The sequence below is a fragment of the Anguilla rostrata genome, chromosome 2 (assembly GCF_018555375.3).
Source record: "Anguilla rostrata isolate EN2019 chromosome 2, ASM1855537v3, whole genome shotgun sequence".
In the NCBI taxonomy this organism is placed as follows: Eukaryota; Metazoa; Chordata; class Actinopteri; order Anguilliformes; family Anguillidae; genus Anguilla; species Anguilla rostrata.
This window is the reverse complement of record NC_057934.1, coordinates 17,082,333-17,103,190: the sequence shown is the minus strand read 5'-3', so window position 1 is coordinate 17,103,190 and position 20,858 is coordinate 17,082,333. Positions and strand designations below refer to the sequence as shown.

Below are 20,858 nucleotides of genomic sequence, written 5' to 3'. Positions count from 1 at the left end.
AGATGACAGAAACCAACGATTGGCATAATAGGAAATCAAACGGATGGTAGAACGCATCGATATGACAGCATGGACATACAGTGGAACGTTGATTTCACGTTGGAACTTAAATGCTACTAAAATGTGCATGTATCAGACCTAGACTAGACGAACAATCAGAGTATATGCTCCCCCCCCCCCCGAAGAATACAGAGGCGTTCAATTTTAGGCCCTATAAATGTAAAGTAAAGGTTTGGATCTGTGTCCATACACAACAGTCATATCTAAAGCCAGTAGATGTCCCTAGTGCACAGTTTTTTAAGTTTGTTTTCAAGATACATATTGCTTACAGTGTGAAATGAAGTGATAGTCATTTAGTCAAGTCATATATTTTGAATATATCTGGGACATTAAAGTCGATAAAATTATTAAAACAATGACATTCTAAAAGTTATCCTTTGGGATAAAGAGCATGACAACATGTTTGACATGCTGTTTAATCTGTGGGACTGGAAAACAATATTTTACGTCACATTCGTATGACAAATGAATGTGTGTTCATGGTGACTGAAGTGGAAAGATATGATTAAGTGTTGGAATACTCCATGGGACACTGCTATGGCTCCCTTGAGCAAAGAATTTCCCCTGAATTGCTTCAGTAAATATCCAGCTCTATAAAGACAAGATGCACACTAGAAAGAAACAGCCTGGGTAAAACAGCAACAATTCATGCAACAATCAAGTTGCAGAAGTGCAGTTCTCAATTAGTGCAGGAAAATACAAAATAAAAAGGGACATTCACATATGCACAGGTTTGGGGGGAAGTAGAGAGACATGTCACTCCCAATATTTTCATATGAATTAGTTGTCCTGGACAATTCATATGAAAATATTTGGAGTGACATGTATCCCTAGCTCTCTGTCTCCCTGTCTCCCCCAAAATTGAAATAAAACATATGCCTACTGGCACTTAGCTGCACAAAGGTTTCGCCCAAAACAGGACAATTTTATAATAACAACCCAGGAGTTTTCAAAATGGGAGGGTCTGAAATTCAGTGACAAAACAGCAGACTTCTGATATTTATCTAATTACAGGGGCAGGAGGAAACAGATGATTCCATGTGAGTTGTTATATCCCCCTCAGTGACAATATGTACAATAAAATTAAGACAGTTTAATACATCGTAAATAATTATAAAACTGAGAAAACCCGAGAAACAAAACAACTTGTTTTCAAATATAAGCAAAGCTACATCTACAAGTCTTCGCTTCTGATGAGGCTTCTTTATATTTGCTCTTATTCTCAAGTTGTGAAATAGAAACGTGAATGCAATGTCTCTGTCTTTAAGCAATCGTTACTTACTAAACTAGGAAAAAAAAACAAGGCTTCTCGTTTTTGTCTCCTTTTCGTATTCACAATTTCCTTAACACGCCAGCAAAGACTGACTACTTGGTGCACAGTGCTTAGCTCCAGAGGCGTCACATTATTGCAAAGCCTTAACCATCAGTACAATACCTCTAAATAAGCACTGCTATTTTTGCAGAGAGGAAAAACATGTACTGATGGGCTGCTTGCTTAATGTCGTTTTCCTCTGGGGAAGAGTGATTGCTGTTACTATGGATTTCAGGGTTACATACATCATGTCCTTCAGTGGCCACCAAACACATTTTACAATAGATCAATAGGTTTAAGGTCAGGGCCTCTTTGAGAAAGTCATCCCTTTTGTTGTGTTATGGTTTATTTCATTGGCCTTCAATGCAGCAATTATTACCCACCGGCCAATGCATCATTAACTTTATTATCAACTTTGTGTGCAAGACATATGTGTACAGATAGAGTTTAATATACATTTATGATGTCTCCAACTGTGATAGTCCTAAATATATATTATTAAATGCTGCATGTTGATACTTCCTAGCTTCTTATTTGAGATACCATTTTAAATCCTATTTGAGATGCTTATGTATTTCAATCAACATTATGTTATGGATTGGAATGTATTTAATGTTTTCATTTAATGTATTTAAAATTGAGGACACTTCACAGCAGTATTGATCTGTGAATTCAGCAACTCAGCAAGTGCATTTTGTTATCCTAATAAATATTTATTTCATTACATTGAATATAATAACATTTATTCATTTATTTGTAAGGTGCATTCATCATTATGAAGAATGTGAACAGCTATGCTAATTCCGTCAATGAAGTTCATGCTGCCTGAATGCTTTCAGGAATATCTTAATTTCCTCTGTTACAGTTTATTAAATAATAAATGCATTTGGAAGGAAATGCTAATGATTCCATTTTGAATTAGCGCTAATGGACTGCAGAGGAACACCACTATTCATCCACATGGCTCGCAGTCAAGAAATGGAAAATAAATATTTTGACTAAGATTTACACGTATTCTGAATTTTGTTTCATATGAATGCTACAGCTATGCCCTGAAAAAATCAATGACGCTCAGTATTAGAAAAACAGAGAGCAGCTCTGGAACGCAGTAATTTAGCTAGATAAGCACCAGCTGCACTCGATAAGGCTGTGAAAGAATGTCCTGGGGCTAACATAACCGACAGGAGGCAGCAATATGCCTTCCTCTCTGTCCTCTTCTGACTGAACAAATAGATACATAAATAAATAAAATAATAAACAAATAAATAACCCTTCGGAATGATAAGGCCAAGCAGAGTAACTTGCGACAATCATTGTCTGACAGAGATGATAAAAATGAGATGCAAAGAAGGGGAGGAGGGCGCAGATGAAATTATCATCAATGATAAACACTGTCTCCAACCCTCCCACTCTACAGATAGTGACCGTTAGCCCCCCAAACACGTGAGGCTTCCATCCTGCAAGTGGTAGCGCTGGTTGAGTTTTGCTTTCGATCCTTCATTCACCACTGGGTAAGCAGATCAAATTCAAATTTATTTGGATACAGGGAGCACTTTTATCAAAAGAAGCTAGTCGGTTGCATACATAACAAAAAAGGGTATTTTTGTTTTTTGGGGGGAGGAGGGTTGGGGGGGCCCAGTTCTCCTCATTCGGCCTAATGAGCTGTATTCTGCATCCCGGTGCGGGCATTTCTGTGGCAGGCCAGCTGCGTTAATTAAGCTCCTTCCAGTACCACGGAACGGGGACATCACTGGTGGCACCTGCTTGCTGTCACTGCTGCCAAGCCTGGCCAACGGGTGCCCAGAGCCTCAGCCGCCCTTGCGCTGCGAGGTCACATGACCAGCTGCCCCTCCGCAGGTGGCTGAGACAGAGGAAGAAGGGAGGGCAGAACGCCAAGGGCAGACGCCAGAACTCTGCCATTCCAAGCATCGGATTCCGTTACTTAAACCATCGTAACTTCAACCAAGTTACTCTCGACCACCTCATTAAGCAATTTTACCCCAAAATAATTTTCTGCTTATCTGGCTCAAACACTTCATTCAACATCAAGATTGTAAAGGAGGGACTGAATAAATTGGTTTTATTAGCTGTCTTTGTTCCCACATGAAATAGCTTCACCGTGTTTGGGTCAATTCCAAGAGTTTGTGCATATTTCTTTCCTTGAAAATATCAAATGGAAGCCAGCACATCAGTAGTGTAAATTAGGTTTGAATCAATATATAAATAACTCACTCCATAAAGTTTTTTTTTTTTTCCATTTGAAGTGACGGAAGACAGACAAGTCCAGGAGTCCGAATTAATGGTTATGCTTGAATGGTAACAAGTACTTTTGCATATCCTACATTTATTAGTTTACTAATACTGTTTCAACACAATGCACATTATCCTCAGTTGTAAACATGGAGTCACAAATCTTGGTGCAGGCACCACATGTTTTTGAACAGGCATTAATTTCAGTATACTTAGCATTTTCATTAGCATTTGCAAGCTTCTGTGCTTGTTAGCTGTTAACCCTTATTGGTTGCTTCCAGCACAGAAGCAATTGAATAATTTTTATAATACAAATAATTTCAACAACAAAATGGCAATGTAAACAACGGAAAATGAGGACGAGGCTTTGTGTAAATTGCACAAAGAAAGAATATTTACTGTAAAGAAGCAGATAAAAGCAAAAGCACAATTTTCCACAAATTATATTGCACAAAATAATGATTATCTGCTATTCGTGGTATGCTAATGTCACGCCTGTACTGGAATATATGACATACACTAAACAGCTCTAACTGCACACAAACACACAGCTCTTAAGCAGGTGTCAGTATTTCAGTGTGTATAAATTAATGTCATTCGTTGTTTTTAATATGCCCAACATCACAGGCGTTAGAATGCAGAGAAATGCTGCCTCGGCACGTTTTCCGCAGGTGCCTTCCGCCGATGTCTAAAGCACTGCTTCAGTCACTCTGCACTCTATGGTATTCTCGTGATGCAGTAGGACACAAGCCAAGGAGGGTCCCATTCTGACCAGCAGAATTAATGGTCCTTCACAGGTTTTGCTTGATCAGGAAATCAATTCAACCCTCAAACATCGTGTTAATCTCAGTGAGGGGTTCCAGTTCCAGCTCTGCTGTGTGCGCGCGCGCGTGTGTGTGTCTGAAAGTGTGTGCCTGAAAGTGTGTGCGTGTGTGTCTGTCTGTAAATGTGTAACAAATCTCCTCTACATGTATTGATCTCAAAGGAGCAATCTTCAATGGACTACACAATTGCATTTGTCAGTGGTTTGATGTGTGGAGGAAAGTTAAACTTAAATAATTCCATGCAAGGGAGAAGCGTCCATCACAGAAGGCACGTTTCTCCAGTGTATGGTATTGGGTATTGGTATGGCTAACGATAGGTCCAGATTTCTTTTCACTGTACTGTACATTTTACTGTTTTGGAAATTTTGTATTTCACATTTGTATGTTTGACTTTCACCTCACCAGCTGCGGCTGTTGACCTAACTGCATCCTCTTAAACTTGATTTTACAGAACACTCTTCTGTATTGTTCATTTAGTGTTGGTTTTTTTCACACATTATTGCACACGTGCATGGAAGTACTCCATTATCTACTGTACCATCATTCCGCTACATTTAATATCTATCATAAACTCGTTTTCGAAGAGGCCAGAGACGTCGGTGAATTGACAGCAAATAATATGGGCGATTACACTCACCATTAGCAATGGCCTCTGGCACCGTCCGAACCAAAATGGTGATTGATCACCCAGCGCGCTATCGCGCAAAAGACATCACAGTGGAGTGATTTAAACCTGCGCCATATAGCTTATGGTACTTAAAATATCACGCGCTCTAACTGCGCTTAATGTGATTCGGCTGCTGACGTTCATGCTCAAGAAACTGCTGCTGCATAAGAGTACATGTTTTCGTCAAACCTTCCCCATAGTGCCGATAATTGTGCGGGAGCCTGGAGGGTGTTACGTGGGCTACGGCTTTCTGGTACGCTCCTTATGCCACAACCTGCATGTTTCTCTATTTCTCACTATCGTGCTCTGGCCCTCACTCGCTCCCTGTCTCTCTTGCGCGCACTCCCCCTCTTTCGCTGGCGCTCCTAGACATTCGTGAATAGACGACAGACAAGCCGCTTCGAAATCAATACAGTACGAAGGAAACCGGAGCCGAGTTGTGGGTGCGCTCCTCTACGGCGATCATATACCTGCAGTCTCGGGGAGATTTGAGATTATGTGATCAAGACCCGAATCAAGTGGAACAGCGGAACAGAAGAATTTCGCCAGTTGCCTCTGTCGTCAAGGTCCTGTGCGCATATTGGAGATAATGGAAGGACAGCAAAACCGTTATCCGGCAGCAACATACCTAAACTTTTCTGGATGCATGCGCAATGTTTGAAACTTCACACTTGGATTAGTTTGAGAATTGAAACGTGTGTATTTGGAGGAGGCACGTGCGGGGTGAGTTGATTCACTCGGGGTCGTGATTCTTTACTTAGGATCAGAACTAGAATGCGTCTGTGGTTAAATGTGTAGGCTACTGCAACTAGCTGTTGAACTTGCTGCTTGTACAGTCAGTGCAGTTTGCGCTCCTCAGGTTACTATGATTCTCTGTTATGCATGGAAAATCAGGTGATCAAATAAATTATTATCAAGTTTGTCTAGGGTGTTTAGCGAAAAGGAAAACTATCTTACAAAAACAAATCGGCGAAACCTTTAAGGCACATGCTGTGTGGAAGTGGCAAGTGAAGTTGAATACTTAAATCAGAGAAATATTATGCATTTTGATTTATTCAAGGGACATTTTAGGGTCATCTGAGATTTTTAAGCATGTGAGTGTTTTCGAGACAAAACTTTGTTAGCGTTTTGCCCGTGAGCCATGACCCAAGTGGACTTCAAATTAGTGCGGTGAATTATTGAGAGAAGGTTATGTTTTGTATATACATCCAGTCAAACTCCAAACTTTCATTCACATTTCAGAAACATTCCAGTCTAATGTTCTTGAAATATGTGGAACCCAGAAAATACAAAAAAATATGTGAAAACTATAAAATTAAAAGTTTGTAAACTTTAATGAAATGTAGATATTCCCAAGGAAAACGATATATTACGCTATACAACGCGAAATGTATGGATTATACATGTGATATGTGCACATAAAGAAAGAAAAATATCACCTAAAATGTATATTTTTTTAAAAATGCAGGATTGCAGTTTGCTTTCATAACTTCTCACCTAGCATATTATTTATTCTATGTCGATAAAAAAGGTGGGGAGGGTATGGTCATAAGAACGAAACCCAGTCCGCATAGTGAGATTGGCAGTTAGAAACAAGTGTGCACGAGAGGACAGGTGTTATCTGCACAAGCATTCACTAGCATCTGTTTTTGACATTATTTACAAGTACTGAAATCAGATAAGCCGGTGTGCGGAGAAGGGTTATGTGATGGAAGTCTGAAAGATAAGCCACTCCTAAAATGCGTTGCCATTGGTACTTACTGTATGGCTGTAAAGCCAACAGCCGTTTCTCAGGAGCAGACTATAATGCCCACCCCTTCAATATAATACCTAATACCTGTGGCGTGCTTTACAGTGCGCCGCTCAAATCGCTTTGAAACCTCAGAGCTAATGGAAATTCTCCATCCCAGTTAAAGACTGTGGAGTTGCATGTGCATGGGAATTATTTATTTATCCTCATCCAAGGAAATTCTGTTGAATTGCTCCCAATCAGGGGTCACTTCCACACAAACTTTTTCCCCCATTGATCACAGGGCCTATTTATCCCATGGGGGAAAAGTTGCTCCCCTTCCATAACATGCAATTTAAAAGAGGTATTGGTATTTATTTATTTATGTTTATATATTTATTTATTTATCCCCCTCTGGTCATAAGGTCTTAAACAGTGCAATGGGCTACTGAGATATGAAAGTGTTTTTGAAAAGTGTGCTGTGAATTCTCTTAATTTTGGTATGTCTAGGGGAGGATGTGGGCAGTGTAAACAGTGTTCCATTCATTCTTGGCAAAATTACATTTCAAAGAATTAAATTTTCTCTTCTCCAAATAATTTTTTTTCCTTTGGAAATGTAGCACCTTGTGTGTGACAGCTGTTTGTTCAAATTACTTAACGAATTACACTGCCTCAGTTCTAACTGGCGTTGCCTGTGCAAATTCTACTGAGTTGTCAATATTAGGTATGAATCTGTGTGAAAAAATATATTGGTTGTAGCTAATAATGTTGATGCCATTACTTGAAATATTTTTTACAGCTGTATTTTATTATCTAAAGAAACACACTTTGTTCATCTGCAAGTGACAGTGATTGTGATATGATGAGATCTCAGATCAGTGCCATTTGAAAGAGCCAGAAGCAGAAAAGTGTACGGTTTGTTGAAGTCTGTGTTGGGTGAACTCCCCAAAGCTGGAGGGAAGAAGGGGTAGCCAGAACAGCCTGTACCTTCCGTACAAAAACCTGCACATTCTGTAACTTTAGTCCATCATTGTACCTTTTGTAAATGGACCTTTATTGACATTTTTGAAAAGTCTCTCTCTCACTCTAAACTGTTGACTTCTCTTTGCAGGATGATGATGGTGGGAGGGGAATCAGGGTCATTTCATCAGTATTTTAATGATGTGTTAAACCATTCTGTACTACTGAAGGAAAGGGTGTGAATTGCTTAATGGTGAAATAAGAAGAGCCTCTGAGGTTTTTGTAGTCAGCAGTATAGAAGTTATGGCTGGCTTCATTATGAGTTTGCTGAAGACTTACAGTCAGTGAATTAAAATAGAGACCCGCTGACTCATTTGCACAGAAAAAAGGCTTGCAACATTGCCTATTAGTACTGGCGCTGGTATTAACTTGGCTGTGCTATATGGAGTTAGTTTTGTGAGAATGCGTGTGTACTCTTATTTTTTCTCTGTGGGAGTTTCTCGAAATTTCTTCATCTGAATTCGTTTTTAATCTGCAGTGCCGTAGAAAAGTATTTGCACCTTCCTTCTATTATTATATTATTTATCACCTATCATATTTGTCACACAGACTGGTTTCAGATTTTTAGACCAAATGCAATATTAGACAAAGGGAGCCTGAGTAAACACAAAAAACATGAAATGTTTGATTACTTTTTCATTAAATAAAATAAAAAGTTATCAAACATTTCATAATACCCATGTGAAAGAATAATTACCCCCTTATTTACTCAATTAACAAATTAACCAAATTTTATTTATAGTTAGATCCAGCTAAGTGAACACAGCCAGGCTTGATTGCTGCCAACCTTGTTGAATCTAGACATCATTCATATTGAACCTTACCACCAGAGTGAGGTTATCACCACTGAGTTTCTACTAGTACACTGTGCCACAATCAAAATAAATTCCAGAAGAAAGTTGTTGAAAAATATCTGTCTGGAAAGGGTTACAAAGCCATTTCTAAGGCTCTGGGACTCCACCAGACCACAGTGAGAGCCACCATCTCGAAATGGAGAACACTTGGAACGGTGGTGATTCTTCCCAGGAGTGGCTGGCCTCCCAAAGCTTCTCCGAGGGCACAGTGACAACTCATCCAGGAAGTCACAAATGATCCCAGAAGATCATCCAAAGAACTGCAGGCCTCAGCTAAGGTCAGTGTTCATGACTCTACAATAAGAAAAAATGGGGTTCATGTGTCAGTAGGAAGGCAGAAACCACTGCTAACTGAGAGAAACAATATTGTGAATCAATGCTCATCTCACATTTACAAAAAAGCATCTGGATGATCCCCAAGCCTTTTGGCATAATGTTCTATTGGCAGATGAGTCCAAAGTGTAACTTTTTGGACGATATGGGTCCCATTATTTTGGGCGTAAAGCAAATACAGTCAAACATGATGGTGGTAGTTTGATGGTGTGGGGATGCTCCAAAACAAAAAAGCCAGTTCACATCTGAATGGCTGAAAAGAAACAAAATTTACATTTTCAAGTGGCCTTGTCAAAGTCCTGACTTGAACCCACTAGGGATGCTGTGGCAGGACCTGAAGCAAGTAGTTCATGCTTGAAATCTACCAATTTTATTGAATTAAAACAGTTCTGCAATGAAGAGTGGGCTAAAATTTCTCCACAGCAATGTGAAAGACTGATTTCATATTATAGGAAGTGTTTTATTGTAGTTATCTCCGCTAAAGGTGGTGCAGCCAGTTATTAAGTTCAAGGGGGCAGTTACTTTTTAACATGGGTGATATGGGTGTTTGATAACTTTTTTCATGGAATAATTTTAAAATGTGTTTTATGTTTACTTGGGTTCCCTTGGTCTCTGATAACATTTTGTCTAATGATCTGAAACCATTCAGTGAGACAGATATGCAATAACAGAGAAAACAAGGAAGTGGACAAATACTTTTTTCACGGCACTGTAAATCACCAACTTGGAAAAAGCAGGCTGTCTCTTAAACAGGAAACAAATAAATAAGTACATCACACATTCTTGTGCATCAGCAATGGCAATACTGTAATTCTGCAGAGGATGGGTTGTTGACGTTCATCCTTCTTAATTCTCAGGTACTAATGATTCCTGTAGTGAGAGTGGTGTTATGTTCAGCCTCTTCCCGAGCCATTAACTGTAAGGGACTGGGGGATAATTACCTCACCAAATTTCTTCAGTGTATGTATGAATGTTTGCCTGGTGTCTGTGTATGTGAGAGAGAGAAAGAGAGAGAGAGAGAAAGAGAAGGAAAGAGACAGAGAGAGAGACTTGTTTTAACTTTTGGGCCTCCTTTATTGCATAGAACAAAAAAGTTTAGCCCAGCTAATCTTAATTGTTCCTTGCATGTGAGCTCAGTGTTCCTTTTTGCCCTGACTGATGAAGCTGAGCTACTGAAATCCTCATCTTACATTAGTGCAGTACATGCACAGCCTGTCATAGCAACATGTATCCATGTTTCTCAGAATATCTGCCTTAAGCAGCACTCTGTGACCTTTGCAGGTCTGTAATTTACATCTTCATTACTCCTACCTTAGTGATCTGATCACACTGTTTTCTCAGGTATGCTGCTATTTATAACAAGGAGAGAGAGAGAAAGAGAGAGAGAGAGAGAGAGAGATTTATGTAAAGCTTTAGCAAACCATATATTGAAATAATTATGTCATGTCAATAACACATTTTTTGGATCAGTTGCTATGTCCAGGGAAAATCCCAGCTGTGTATTGATTAGGATCGATGCTGTGATTCCACTTGGTGGAGCAGCACCAAAGAAATGCAGCCTTTTCGACAGACTAGTCTACAGCCTAGTGACTCAAACAGGCCTTTGTTTTGCTGCGGCAGTGGGGGTGTACATGTAGGGGAGGTTTCTGTCCTTTTTGGGATGATGGTATCCATTCTAGAACAATCACTCTAAGATTCCCTGAGTGTGATCCCTGTGTGTGTGCGTGTGTGTGTGCGTGCGTATGTGTGTGTGTGTGTGTGTGTGTGTGTGTGTGTGCGTGCGTGTGTGATAATTCTCTGCCCTCTACCCTGTTTCTCTGCCCTCTCTTTTCATCCATACTCTTCCTCTTTCATTTTTCATTCTAGTCCTCCAAACCCTTTATCCACAAAACACAAAATTTCATTTTCACACTGCTTTATACCGGGCTGAATGTGGGTCATTGTGATCTCACAGAGCCCACACTGGGTTCCCCTGGCAGATGAAGGCCAATTTAAACCTCAGGAGAAAGGTGCTTGGAACAGCCTGTGCCCAGCCCTCACAGAAAACCTCTGTCGCTTCACTGTCACTGGTGTTCAGGTGAAGCAGATCGGCCCCATGGACTCATGTTCAGCAGCAGTAGCAGCACCTGAAACAGTGATGCATTTGTTATTTTAGTCCAGCTGAGTAGATCAACTGAGAACTTCTGTGGGGAATCAAACTGGCCAGCAATGCAAGGGGTTATCCGGCCAGTGTAGAGGTGATGACTAGGTGGCCAGATGTGCTTCATGTGATTTTTTTGGGGGGAACATAAGCAGGACTTTGATGACTGCAGTGAGTTGGGGCGTCTCACCCAAAGGATTTGTTGGCTCCAAACCATCACTTTCATTTTGGGGCTTTAGGAACTCAGGGCAGCACTACATCGGCTGTTGTACGTCAGGGACCATACTGTTGTGAATTGCCATCCCTATAGTACAGTGACCTGCCCTCCACCGTTTTCAGAGATTTATATGTCACAGAAGGGGCATGGCTTTGCGCCCAGAGCGGTCAATCCGCCACACTGCTGTTTGCTGCCCTGCCTCAAAGGGGACCTTGTTGTAGGGACGCAGAGAACAGCATCACAGTGACTGACAAGCTGTTCAGGCATGGACTCTGCCCTGAGCCAGTCTACGCCGCTCTGCTTTCATCTGCCATTATAGAAATAAAGCTCTTTCAGTAAATCACGTGACTGCTCCTCCCAGGTGGTACTGTTCCATTTTAATTAGAATTGATAGCGTGTTTCAATTTTGATTTCCCTTGATGAAACGGGGTTTTATAGGAACACAATGTTTGTTCACCTTATAATCTCTATGCGCAGTAAGTGGTCATGTACATTGATGCCAAGCAACATAAACCAGCACAGGGAGCGATATCTCACCATCCGTTCCGTTTTTGGTATGCCGTGGCTCACAACTTGAAGCACAACCTATTGTAGTCTGTGTTAATGTACATTTTTATGAATCCCTCTGCTGTGCTTTTGAAGGTGTTATGTAATCCTTATCAAAGTTTCACCTTGCATTGTTAGCAGAATAGCATACAAAGGTCAAATGCTTATTTTATTTATTTTTTTATTTTTACGGCAACACACATTTAAAAATGAAAAAGTTGAACGGCATGGAATTTGAGAATGTTTATTCTCATGTGTTTCTTCGGGTTTTTTTATGCTGATTATTTGTAACTGGACTTTCCCTGTTGATGTAAATAGCCAAACAGTTCCGTCCATGACCATGAACTACTAATAAACACTAACGCTTCTACTGCTACTCTCCATCAGTATATTGAAGATTTCTTTGCTCGCAGTCTCTGCATCCCTCACCATCATTCACTGTTTTCAGTTATCACCCAGGAGACGCCCAGAGTATTAACACCATAAACTGCCATGTTGCCTGGACACTAAGCCGCAGGCATTTCCCCATTCGCTATTATTAGCCTGATTTTTATAATAAAGAAGTAAAAGAAAAAAAACATTGAACGTGTACGCTTTATGAGCGTGGGTGGACTCGTTACACTCAGGTCTTCTCCTCCTCGTGTCTCTCCTGGGGCCGCACGAAGGACCATAATGCATTGCTTCTCCAAGTGTGGTCCGCTCTTCCTTGCAGTATCATGTGGAGAGGGAGGCACAATTATAGAAATGATTATTACATTATGTATTTACTTAGCCAGTGCTTTTGTCAAGGGAAACCATAGCCCACGCCATAATGTACCCACCAGAACACTTCAGTGTCCTGGTTTATTGTTATTACTACTGCTACGACACTGTTATTATTTTTTTAAAGGCCTCAATTGCTCAGCTACTGATAATGAGATCACATTAATGTATATGTGTATGGTTGGAATGTAGCTGTGATAGATGTTGCAAAGGCATATTCCGGGTCCATCAGAACATTCCAAAACATTGATTGTGGGAAAAACTTATCAGATCAAGCTGTGTCTGAACCACTGATGTAATGCATTCAGTAATATAACACAGGACCCTGCCTGAGGCCTTGGCCAGAGTTTGTGTTAGGTTGCATTGATTCTTTCTTTAAGATCACATGTCAGTGTACGGCAGTTCAGCCATAAGCTTCAGAATGCATTGGGAATGTAGTTTCCCAAAGTAATGCTATTGATTGAAGATGTTAGTGATTTTTGTAAAAAGAAGCTGCATTCATATAATGTCCAGTTTCTCACTGAGCTGTTGTGCTATTATTTGGCTGTGTATTTATTTTTGTTATGCTCTGGAAAAAAATAAAGCATAATTTTAACACAGTCAAAAGTGTGTATTTAGCATTGGTGGCTGTGGCCAACAGCTCCTCAGGATGAAGTGTAATAGGTCATAGTTCTTCCCAAGGAAGGAGGGCATCAATCAACAGGAGCGTTGTCTCACCATTTATCAGATCTGACTCATGTTTGTTTGAGTGGCTATAGAAAGCCTGTACCAGATATGCATGAAATGAATCCCTCTGATGCAACGACTATACAGCTCAGCTAGTGGACTGTGGAGAAAAAACTGGTGGTAGGCTGCAAGTCTCAAATTATACTGTGTGCTTCTCTGGAAGGTCCCGTATAGAATTAGATTAGAAAAGGTTTGTTTATATCAATTAACAAATTGTGCATAAGTAGTAAGTGAGGCTGCATTTATTTAATTGGATTTATTTATTCACTCTATTCACACATACCCTTTCCCATAGAAGTGAGTGGGAAAGAAGGTGAGATGAGTCTGCCTGTACCTTCTGTATGAGGACTTACACCATCTGGAACCTTTGTATTTCTTGGTAGAGTACCTTTTGCAAATGGACCGTTACTGTCAATTCTCTCTCTCTCTCTGGGGGGTGAGAGAGTGATGGAAATGTGGGCTGAGTTCGTGATTGTGATGTGGGGAGAGTGTGTGGTTGTGTTGGAGATTTGCAGTGAGTGTGTAGTTGCAGTGAAGTTGTAGGGTGAGTGTGTGATTGTGATGAGGCTATGTGAGGAGTGTGCGGTTGGTATGGACATTTGGGGTGAATATATGGTTGAAATGCATACTTTAGGTGAGTGTGTGGGTGTGATTTGGGGTCTCTGCTCCCTGGCTGAATGGTTTGGTGGGAACCCCTCTCCCAGGGACAGAGCAGTATGTCACCCTCTTCACCCTGTTTTTCACAAACTTTCAATGGTGTCAGAGGCATTCTGTCTACCTAAAGAGAGGATTTCCAGCCCCTTCAGAAAAATGCTTTTCAACATGATTCTAAGTGACAGCCTCAGTTTCCCTAAATGCATTATACTTTAATTTATTGGTGTGAAAGGAGCTCCCTGTGTCTGGCTACCTGGATCAACATGGCCTGCCCGTATCCTTCAAAGACATCCTATTTATACATTTTGAGATGGAAACAGGCGGTTTTTACAGCTCAAGTAGAAATGACTGTAACAAATTGACCTTCCTAAAATGTATTCATTTTTTTCTTAGCAAAAAACATTTTTGTTCAGTTTTATTTGACTAAAAACGTTTAATTGGATCCATTATCCTCTTGAAATAATGCTCATTATACGGCAGTCAAGTAAAATCTCCCTATTCCAGTGGCAAACAATTAACAGTGTCACACAATGAAATGTTGAATATGTTGACAGCTGAGATTAATTTCCATGGAAATTAGCTCTATTGTCCACATACAGTATGGCCACAGGTGCCTAGAAAACTGCAGGAATTTATGCAAGCAGTATTACGGTATTACAAAGTAATGGGTAAAATAATATTTTTCATCTTGTGATTCAGATGGTGGGGGTCAGATGGTGGTCAAGGCCAGTGGGGGAAGGGTCAATTCAATATGAATAGACAATAGATACATAATTGAGAAAGTGCTATAATGAAATTGTAGCCCTCCTATTTTCCTTCTCAAATAATCAGCTTCACTTCAGATTTTCAGCCAGAATGATGACACTAATATTGTGTTTTGTATGACAAAAATGAGGCAACAACCAAAGTTCTCAAACTAAGAGCTTGGCGTGGTTTGTGTATGGGAAGATTATTATATTGGTCTTTCTGTGCAGCGCTTCCAAACAGAGCACTAGCCCTTAGTGCAGTGACGCACTCCACGGTCCTGGGTCTAATACTGACTGTGCCAATGCAGAGTCTTGTGGGCCAGTGCACAGTTGACCATAGAGAAGCGTCAACCAAGGAGGGCTTCAGTCAGCAGGAATTCCCTCCTGCTCATTGCACAAGAAATGACTTGAGTGGTTGATTGGGCATCAGATGTCTGCCAGGAAAAGAATGCTAGTCCTCCAACACAATGGCTGTGCTGTTTAACAGAAGCAATGGCAGAACCCGTTATTGGAAATTCTTGCACTTTTTATTACTGTGGCTCAGCCAGAATTGGTAGTGGAGATTTCAACAATGCTACAAGCCTACCTGTACAATGAAGCATTAATGGTTGGTATTAAAAAAATGCTTTTAAACAATGAAACTCATGCTGAAGCAACATTCAGCAGTAGAGCCCAATTATTAATTTACTATTTTTCCTTATTAAGGCCATTTTCTATGGGGCAGGCAGGGACATGGTGGGGAATGGGTTGAGGGAGCTCTGTACCCATTTGCAAGGTCTCACTGCTTGTTCCAGTTAATGATCGCTCTTCCCTGTCTCTACCTGCAGTTATGGTGACCTATAAACTGACCCCCCACCTGTGACAGAGAAGGGGGGAAAGCAAGAAAAATGACCAGCAGCCACGAGCAACTGTGGCCACACATCAAAAGAGAGAGAGAGAGAGAGAGAGAGAGAGAGAGATAGAAGGTGAAATGAGCCAGACTGTTTTATCAAAGGAAAGCAACAGCCTTAGGTGACAAATCTGAGATTGGAGCATCTTAAACACATAAATTATTGAGCCTTACAGAGGCACGAATGGTTTGAAACCTCTTCATTTACATCAAAGGGAGAAAAGGGGGGTTGGGATCCCTGCTCTGTCGTGCCAGATCCTTTTCATCTCCGCTCACGGATGCATTTTTCATGCGCTCCCTGAGACGCCTCCGCCACTGCGCTCATCAACTTTTAAGCATCGCTAGCCTTCAGCTCACACACTGGCCTCAGACCCCAACAAGGACCGGTCATGTCTGGCAAAGGCTGGCATTTTCTGCAAGCGGCGAACACCGTTTTTACAACCGAAGGTCTGTCCAACCGTAGGTCTGCATTTAATCAGGGCAGCACTCTCTCTTATGAGGGCCTTTAAGTTTTTAGCGTGAAAACAAGGGAGCCTGTCGTCCTCTGCGCTAGCCGCTAAGTTTGATATTACAGCGTGCGGTTGGGGAGGCCAAGGCCTGACATTCATTTCTCATTCAGGCCGACTCGGACGTCTCACTTAGCGAGCGACAGCCTGTTATGTGCGCCAGGATCGTTGTCCCGCTGCAGACTAGACTGAGCGGGAATGGCGCTGTTTTTTTTTTTTTTTTTGAGAGCCACAGATCAAACCCAAAGTTGTGAAGGAGATATTTATAACCAGTGACACTGAGGCCACAGCGCAGATCTTCCTGGATCGTTGTAAATATCCTTGTCATAAAATCTTTTTCAGAACTGGAGATGTAGATGTTTTCATTGGTTTCCCAAAGCAGATGACCAGGGTATGACAGAGAAAATAGGTTGGCCATTGTAATGGATTCCTACGTACATTACATTACAGGCATTTAGCAGACGCTCTTATCCAGAGCGACTTACACAACTTTAACATAGCATTTTTTTAAAAACATTGTATCCATTTATACAGCTGGATATATACTGAAGCAATGTAGGTTAAGTACCTTGCTGAAGGGTACAACGGCAGTGCCCTACCCAGGAATCGAACCTATCACCTTTCGGTTACAAGCCTATTTCCTTACCCACTGTGCTACACTGCCGTTAGTGGTTAGTACGTAGTGCGGATTGATGTGCGTTGTGTACCTTGGCTTTTTACTGCCGACTGGGGAAAGTTTGGCCTGTTGCAGAAGATTATATCACACTGTACTCTGGTGAGCGGAGTAGAGGAAGCAGGATAGTGGGCCCCACAAAACACTCTCCCTCCTGATAGGCCAGCCTGTCCTAGATATGGAAGTGGCAGTGTAATATAATGGGTAAGGAACTGGTCTTGCAATCTGAAGGTCTCAAGTTTGATTCCCAGGTAGGACACTGCCGTTGTACCCTTGAGCAAGGTACTTAACCTGCATTGCTTCAGTATATATCCAGCTGTATAAATGGATGCAATGTAAATGCTATGTAGAATGTTGTGCAAGTCATCTGGATAAGAGTGTCTAAATGCCTATAATGTAATGTAATGCAATGTAGATACAGTGTAGGGTGTGGACAAGCAGATGTGACTGTGTGTATGCATGGGTGCATGTACTGCATGTGTATTTACCTGCTTGTTTTTGTTTGTAGTAGCGAGCATGTGTGTACGTGTGTGTGTGTGTGTGTGTGTGTTGTGTGCATATATGCATGGATACATGGTTTTCTGTGTGTGTGTGTGTGTGTGTGGGGGGGGGGGGTTAATTGTTTCTGTGTCTGTGTGTGTTTACAGTACTGTTTGCATTCCCAAACCACTAGTCCCCTTTGAAAACCAACAGCTTGGAATGGCAAGATTTAAAATTCAGGCACCTTTTCTGTGTTTCACTCAGGAGGATCGAGTGCTTAATCTTTGGAGTGAAGAGTGGTCCCTGTTTCCCACACTGTAGGCTCTGATCTTGGGGGGGTTGAAGCGCTTTAAGGAGCCACCAGGGATGCACAAAGATGAATCGAAACTCCCACTTGGGCTGAAATGTATTTGGCAGGGACTCTTCATGTCCTTTGAAGGCAGAATCCTTGTAGAATATCTGGAGTGTGATTACAGGATAGGGGGAGGGGGAGAGGAAGGTGGGGGGGGGGGGGTCTAGGCGGGTTCAGGGAGTGTCCACAGACCTGCTCTTCTATGAGTGTCTGCTTGGACGGCCTTGGAGCAGCTTTCAAAGCGAGCCATGATTGAACAATGGCGCCTTCATCAAAAAGCCAGCCCGAGCTGAGCTCCCTGCTCACTGAGCTGAGCAGGGGACAGATGAGATTTGTTCAAGGTGCAGGCTGCAGATTGAAAAGCAAGCAGGAGAGGGGGGTGGCTAAAGAATGGCTGACAAATGTTTCATCCTAGTACTTTGTCAATTCTATTTCTATTGGACTGTAACAGCCCTTCCCCCACTGCCCTTGACCACCATCCAACCCCCACCCTTCCAATCTTGGTCCCCGCTATGATGCATGAAGCGGTGTGCTCAGCCTGGTCAGGTGTCCCAGGGGATGATGGGATGTTGGAGAAATGTGACGATTGAGATGTGGAGACTCACAATGTGCTCTGGCTTCTGTGCCTGGTCCCTCTGACCTCAAGAATGATAATTTTCCAGAGGACTGGAAATGCCATGGTGTGTGTACTGTATGATGAGAGAAGAGAGAGACTGACTGATGAAGGGTAATGTCAGGTCAGCTCAGACACGTTACCAAGACAGCAAGCTCTCACGTTCTGCTTTTTCATGGGGGGAACTCTTACGGTTGTTTGATAAACCACGTTCCAGAGCTCTCATTTCAAAAAGACAATAGAGCAACACCAGGGCTTCTTAGTTAGTTGGTGTCCCTGGTTACCGGGCCAATTTTTTGAAAGTGGGGTACGCATACCCTAATGTTATATGGAGGGACGTTGGGGGGTAATCTGCAATTGTATATTTTTTTAATATACAGACAAGTATTGCAAAAGATGAATTTAATGCACTCAATGAAACAGCACCACAATGTCAGTGCAAGCTGACTGACTATTAAGTTTCTCCCAGTCACAACCTCGCCATCACAGCCACCTGATAACACTGGTGTGTGGGTAGAATTCTTCCAGAAACCACTGGTTGGACAGCCCAGCCTGAACATGCTTTTACAACTCTCATGCCATTTGCGACCACACACTTATGCAAGAGCGGCTTCTCTGTGCTTAGTTTTATGAAATCAAAATACAGACACAGACTGTCGGTCAAATCAAAATACAGACACAGACTTTGTGTGAAAAACAATATGAGATTGAAAAATCTCACCAGTTAAACCTGTTCTTACGTTTTATGTGCCTCATTCCTGGTGCGCCTCTCTCACTTGAATGAGCTATATATGGTGGTCTGCCCTTGTGGGGTTGGAGGAGGAACCACTGGCCTAAGGTAATTATAAGCAGTTTCATTAGTACTGGGGTACTGGGGGAGCCATTAGAAAGTGTATCATGTCAAATCATTATTTATTGGGATAATTGGAAGGAGAAGTGTTAGACCGGAACATAAGCCTGCTGCCACCTTGGCCCCTCGGGGCCAGGGCCAAACAGATGACTGCTGGGGCCAACTGCCATTGCCATGGCGACTGGCGTCATTATTAATTCTGTTCCTCATGTAAGTATGGACATACGTTTGAATGGTCGGACATTTCATACAAATGGTAAGCTTGGTACTTCTGGAATGTTTGCTGGCCAATTCAATACAGTCCAAAGTATTTGAAATATCATTTAAATTTTCAAAAATGTCAGACTACTTAAACGGGAACCACAAGATATTGGCAGGGTTCTCACGCAAGAATTTCACTCTTGAATCTCAGCAATTATCAAGAACTAGTTTTCACCAGATGAACTTGGAATTTGTATGGGAAGATCTCTTTCTGTATATTCTCTTAAAATAGTAAGGGATGTGTAGAGGTTTCTAATAAATAATTTGGGAAACATTTCACAGGAGATCTATGTAACAAATTTTCTAATAATTTGAACTGGGTTTTAAAGGCCAGAGACCTTCCTGCTCTTGTGTGTTTTTGCTCAAACCTGCTGGTTAAAAAACAAACACTCACTTGGAGGTAGTTAGGGAGGTAATAGAGTAGTCAACCACTTACTGAATTATTACTGGAAGAACCACCAATAAGTCCCATGTTGTTGGACATGAACCCACACAGAACTTTCACCATTTGGTACCCCTGACATGATCAGTCAGACTCTACCTACACTGTAAAAAAAAAAAAATAATAAAATGAAAAAAGTAAATTTTATGGTAAAATACTGGCATCTGGGTTGCCATGTAAACAATGGTTACAGTATGTTAAGCATAAGGTAGCAGGCTGTATATCTAGGAAATGCTGAATGTATTATGGTGTTGAATGCTTATTTACATAACAGCTGTTTACAATTTTGTACATTCACAATTTTGCAGACTTTTACTGTAAAATCTGCAGTCATTGTTTTTCAGTGATAGGTTCCCTTAACCCGAGACGCACTCTTCTTATGCTGAGAAGAGTATCGTTTAGTGCTGAATATGATTGATGAATGTGTGTCGATACAATTCTTGTGTGAGTCGTGGTACTGATTCTAGAACTTAATGCTACCCTGAAACAGACTAATAGGAGAAATCTTCCTTTTCAGCGGTTACTGCTGCTCTTATAAACCTAATGGATGCACTTATGTATTTTGTTTTGACAGGCACTTTGGGAAAGAGGGTCTGCTAAATGAGTGTAATATAAGGTCACTTTGTTCCTTCATGTTTCTCTACCCAAACAGAAATACACAAAAACAAAATCTCTCCCCATACACAACAAAGACCTGGGCCAACTCCCAATAATCCAGAGTTATGCACAACTACATCAGGCATCACATCATATCTGTTTGAACATAATTTTCCTTATAGCTGCCATCATGCCCTCTTGATGATTTACGGGACGATATAAAGGGGAGAGGTCCTGTTTGAATAGATAAATTGACATTTACAAGATACAGTCTGTGTTCCTGGGAGTTGGTAGAACGTTATAAACTTGGATGCATTTTCACCTGGTTTTCTTGTGTGCGCGTGCGTGCGTGCAT

General features: G+C 41.3%; 1 protein-coding gene across 4 annotated transcripts in view; it reads left to right on the top strand.

The window, feature by feature from the left end:
- The first annotated feature begins 5,113 nt into the window (after positions 1-5,113).
- LOC135247430 (zinc finger matrin-type protein 4-like) overlaps positions 5,114-20,858 on the top strand; it is a 60,650-nt gene continuing 44,905 nt past the window's right edge. The window contains exons 1-2 of one of the 4 annotated variants that reach the window (XM_064320875.1): positions 5,122-5,836; positions 8,827-8,994. Coding sequence is in view for 2 of the 4 variants with exons in the window: in XM_064320876.1 (XP_064176946.1) it covers positions 5,756-5,836 (81 nt within the window). In the remaining 2 variants the exon portion in view is untranslated. Of the gene's footprint in view, positions 8,995-20,858 lie in introns of all 4 variants that reach the window. The other 3 variants (XM_064320876.1, XM_064320873.1, XM_064320874.1) reach the window with 3 other exon arrangements.